This window comes from Galeopterus variegatus, unplaced genomic scaffold, assembly GCF_000696425.1.
Source record: "Galeopterus variegatus unplaced genomic scaffold, G_variegatus-3.0.2 Scaffold1061, whole genome shotgun sequence".
NCBI classification, from domain to species: Eukaryota; Metazoa; Chordata; class Mammalia; order Dermoptera; family Cynocephalidae; genus Galeopterus; species Galeopterus variegatus.
Genome location: NW_007727172.1, coordinates 385,686 through 390,560, shown reverse-complemented (window position 1 = coordinate 390,560; position 4,875 = coordinate 385,686). Strand labels below are relative to the sequence as shown.

Here is a 4,875-nt window from a genome sequence, read left to right as displayed (position 1 = left end):
TTTGGGGGGGGGGGGAGTCTCGGGTTTTCTTTATAATTTCTTTTTTATTTCTTTCTCTGTTGTTTCTTTGTTTTTGTTTTTTGGTGTTTTGTTTGTTTTGTTTTGTTTTGTTTTGTGTCTTAGGTTTTGATTCTGTCTCTGTGTCTCTGTGTCTCTCTGTCTCTCTCTCTCTCTGATAGGAAGAGAAATCGCTTTGGGAACCCAGCTTGCAGCCAGTGAACCCGCCTTCCAGATTGGTGTGAAGACAGAAGTGAGGTGGGGGGCGGGGAGGGGGTGTGAGAGATCCTGGGAGCGAGAGGGAGAGAGAGGGAGCAAGAGAGGAAGAGAGAGAGGGAGAGAGAGGAGAAGAAGAAGAGGAGGAGGAGGAGGTGGAGGAGGAGGACTGGTGTGGGGTGGAAAGGAAGAGTGAGCGAGAGCAAGTTGAGGGGAGGGGGTGTAAGAGCCGGCGAATTCTTTTTCTTTTTCTATTATTATTTTGACGACTCCCGAGTTGCGCCCATGCTCTTGTCAGCTTCGTTTTAGGCGTAGCATGGACAGGCAGAAGAAAATGGGGCAAAGCCTGCTCCGGGCGGTCTTCTTTTTAGTCCTGGGGCTTTTGGGTCATTCTCACGGAGGATTCCCCAACACCATCAGCATAGGTAAGCGCGAGCGAGCCAGCCGGTCGGGCCACACTCTCCTGCACCCGAGACCACTGACCCAGCTGGGCTACCGCGGCCGCGGGATCCTGTCCTGCATGGCCTGGGGACGGGAATTGGGGACCGGGACAGGGCAGAGATCGCGGGGATAGGAGCCCCAACGACGCGGCTGGTCTGGGGAGCATCGGGGACGAGAGAGGGGTCTCCTGGGGCTTATGCGGGTGGCCAGCCGGTTTTCCGAGCTGAGAGGAGAAGGGGAGGCGAGCAGGAGGCTGGGATGCTGCTAGGTGAGGAAGAGTCGCGGCTTTTCAGCTCGCTGCTCTGGACTTTACCATGGCGTGAGTGCTGCTGCTGGAAGTTGTCCCAGGGTGATGCCGCCTGTCTGGCCGCGCCAGGGCGAGTGACCCGGGTACGGGGCGCCCGGTCCCGCGTCTCCTGCTCCCGGGAGACAAGCTAGTGCTGGGGGAGGTGGAGCCCACTTTGGATCCCCCAGACCCAGGCAGCAGCCGGGGTCGGCGGCGGATGAGGTAGGAGACGCGGGGGAGACGAGGCGCTGAGCGGACGAGCGGCGAAGTCACGCAGGACACGAATTCATGAATTGCCGCTGTGTCTGTCTAGAGCCCGGCTCCTGGGCGCCGGGAGGGAGTTCTCTCGGCTTCTGTCTGTATTTGCAGGTCGAGAAGTTAGAATTGTTGCCATTACTGAACCAACCCCCTGTATCGTGGCGGGGGAGGGTGGCTATTGGGAACAGGATGGGGCAGCAGGCGGAATAAGATTGTTTTTCTTCCCCGTCTTTCCGTTTACTCCGGGAAAAGACGAACCAGCTGTGGGGATGGCCTGGGGGCGGGGGAGGGGGTGGGAAAAAAGACGGCCGCCTGCGAAAGAACCACGTCCCACTCTCGGTGCCGTGGTCCTACCCCAAAAGCAGCCCCCTCTTCCTTTTTTTCCTTCTCTCCCACCTCTTCTTTTTAGTCTAGAGAAACCAGGTTTCTCTTGGCCGGAATCTGAGTTCACAAGTCTTGAAAGACACACAGGTTGAAAATCCTCAATCACGCACCGCAGTATTATTGAGAGGTTATTGGTATATGTAGTGTTCCCCAATTTCTAACCGGTCCTGGGGTGGGGGGACACAAGCCAAATCTCGGTTCCCTTTGCTTATAGGTGGACTTTTTATGAGAAACACGGTGCAGGAGCACAGCGCTTTCCGCTTTGCCGTGCAGTTATACAACACCAACCAGAACACCACCGAGAAGCCCTTCCATTTGAATTACCACGTAGATCACTTGGATTCCTCCAATAGTTTTTCCGTGACTAATGCTTGTAAGTAGATCTGCTTTTCCTCCCTTTGGGACCTTGGGAACCTCATTTGCATTTTGCTTCAGGTGCTTGGGGTCTGTGTGTGTGCTGGGGGGTGATTGCCTCAGTAGATATTTTAGGGGCTCTAAATCAATCCTGGTTTTATGCTGCATAAATCAACTCCGGAGGATCTTGCTGAGGGGCTTAAGGCAATGGGCAAAACTCAAGGCAGCGGGCAAAACTCAAGGCAGTGGGCAAAACTCTGTCCTCAATAATGTTTGATGCAAAAGTTTCATTTTCCTCCCTGCTAAGCTGGCATTCCCTCCTCCACATCCTTTTTTGCTGGGGGAAAGAAAAGAAAGAAAGAAATAGCATGGTTGTTCAGAGAAATTTCTTCGGATGGAATTTTTAAAAGAAGCACCTTCTTGATTGAGTCAATTCGGGATGTACATTACTTGTCTGTGAAAGCTAGTGCCTGGGCTGTAGGAATGAGCTGAATTTGACAATTGCCTAGTATATAGGAACCGAATATGAGAAATTCTGCCAACAAGTGACCTTGAGGGACAGATCAGGCTGGGTTCCCTGGCCTCTTTCTGACCTAGAATATCACCTTTCTTACTGAAAGAGCTCTGATTAGACTACAAACTGATGGCAAGTGATGAACGCCTGGCAAACTGAGAGAAGGGAGAAGACAGTGCTCAGGCAAATATTTGGTAAGCTAGTTCTGCCTCCTCTAGTGTTGTTCACCCCCCTGATTGTTAAGGACAACACAGTTCTTTAGAGCAAGAGGTGGGGGAGGGGGGAGGAAAGAAGAGAGGAGACTTGAAGCAGGAAAACTGAATATCAAAAGGGAGGAATTTTATCAGCCCCAAAGCTATTTCTGAAATCCATAGTTGTACCCCACGATTGTTTCTCTGGAAAGGGGACATTTTGAAAAGTACAACCACAGGAACCCAAACAACTAATAGCCTGTTGGACATAAGGTTTTTCTTGAATGGAATGTTTCATGAGAAAGACTGAGAATTCTTCATGTAAACTTATTTCACTAAAAGTTTGCACAACAATGAGTCTGATAAGGGCATAAAGTATGTTTTGCTTTTATGGCTGGTGTAGTTTGGAAATTTTTTTTTTTTTTCATTTTTCTGTCAGGGGAGAAATGATATTTATGTTTGGTTGAGTGAAAGTTTGTATATGACTTTCTTCAAATTTTTCTGCTCAAAGAATATGTGACTTTCAAAAACTGTTGAAAGGGTCCCCAAGGGCACAGGTTCCTTGGATTTGAATACTTGGGTTAAGGGGATGGGGGCGAAGTACTTTGCAAAAAAAAAAAAAAAAATGTGACAGTTAACAACTCAGAAAATTTTAGCTGAAGGTATAGATTCTTATATGAACATGCTCTGAGATACTCCATATTGACATTCTTTGGCTTTCCGACGTTGACAAAAATAGGAATTTATTAATTCCAGCTAAGTGTGAAAGTTACAAAATGTCTGTCTATACTTTGCATATTATTTTGGTAATCCCAGCCCATCTTCACGGCATTTATAACACACATCTGACTCTTAATCCTGAAGTACTGTGATCTTGTCAAAAGGCTGAATCCCAAATGTAGCTTCCTAAATATCAATTAGAACAAATTTAAAACCAAACGCATGAAATTACCAAGGTTTATTATAATTAATAACGAATAATACTTATTTCAACTCCTTTCAGTGTCTTTCCACTGATGAGGGAGAACTGTGATAAGACAGCTATTGGGCTTCTCAGGAATGATTGATTTCCAAGGTTTCCAGTCCTGTTTTTATAGTTAAACCAGATTGACACCTGCCAGCCTAGGGCCATCAGAACCCTACTCAAGGAGCAATCAGGAAATGATCCCTGCCATGTGAAAATCTCAGGTTTGGGAACAGGCAATAAGTCATCCATATCGGCGTTGAGTTGCCTTAATGCCTTACCTCTCAGGGTAATAAAGGAACAACCATTGGAAAGGAAAAGAAATGGATCAAAATCCCTCACCCTAAATCCACAGCTCTTCCACTTACAAGGCTAGGTTATGGCTGAGAGCTTGAGAGTGTGGGAGAAGGGGTGTGGCTCACAGGGCAACAAGGAAAAACAAATAAAAAGGTGACCTTGCCCTTAGTTATGCCAAATACATAAGTATGGCCACGCAGACACACAGGAGAAATATCTAGAAACCAATGATGTGTACCCAGCTGCCTGTTGCACTCCCAGACTTTACAGCTCAGAAGACAGAGGAGGAAAACTGTCATCTTCTCTGGTCCCCGAAACAGTCATCTCTGAATGTCACAATCATTGAATGGGGGCCAGATATCAAAGCTGTCTCCCAGCAGCTGCTGCCTGCTAGCTTAGTATGAAAAAGATGACTAGTCCAACCATAGTCTCTGAATGCAGAAACCAATGATTTCAAGGGGCCGGGGAAGCCCTAGGGGTGTATCTTATTTTTCACCTGGCCTTGATTGTTCTTCTAGTGGAAGCGGAGAGCAAATATGTCAGATGTCAGTATACAATTCTAGTTCACTACTGGAGCCTGGCAGGTGACCCCAGGTTTCCTCCTCCAATTGACTGCCCTGATTGTGCAGAGAGAAAAACCCCTGTATCTTCTGGTCTGCCCCTCCCTGGAGACCTAGGGAGAACTCGAGAAAACCCCAGATGAGTCCAAATCTTCTCACCCACGTCTCCTATCTGCTTCAATATGGAATGCCTGGCAAAAATTAAAGAAACTTTTCCGTTTCCATACAGAATTCCTAGTTTCAGCTTCCCCTAGGACTAGAACTGATCGCTTCTCATGATCTTTCCTGCACCCTCAATCCGGAGGCAGGCAGACACTTTCCAGGGCGTAGGTATGCAGGTAAACAGATACACAAAGAATTCGAATAATGTATGCTATACGAAGTTATTACGCTTAAATGTCACACCCAACTTG

General features: G+C 47.7%; 1 protein-coding gene across 3 annotated transcripts in view; it reads left to right on the top strand.

Moving 5' to 3' along the window:
- Positions 1 to 278: 278 nt before the first annotated feature.
- The window catches only part of GRIA3 (glutamate receptor, ionotropic, AMPA 3), a 276,738-nt gene continuing 272,141 nt past the window's right edge, over positions 279 to 4,875 (top strand). For 2 of the 3 annotated variants that reach the window (XM_008574539.1, XM_008574541.1), the window contains exons 1-2: positions 279 to 638; positions 1,797 to 1,955. In XM_008574539.1, the coding sequence (XP_008572761.1) occupies positions 530 to 638; positions 1,797 to 1,955 (268 nt within the window). In that variant the 5' untranslated portion in view covers positions 279 to 529. The remainder of the gene's footprint in view (positions 639 to 1,796; positions 1,956 to 4,875) is intronic. The other variant, XM_008574542.1, reaches the window with a different exon arrangement.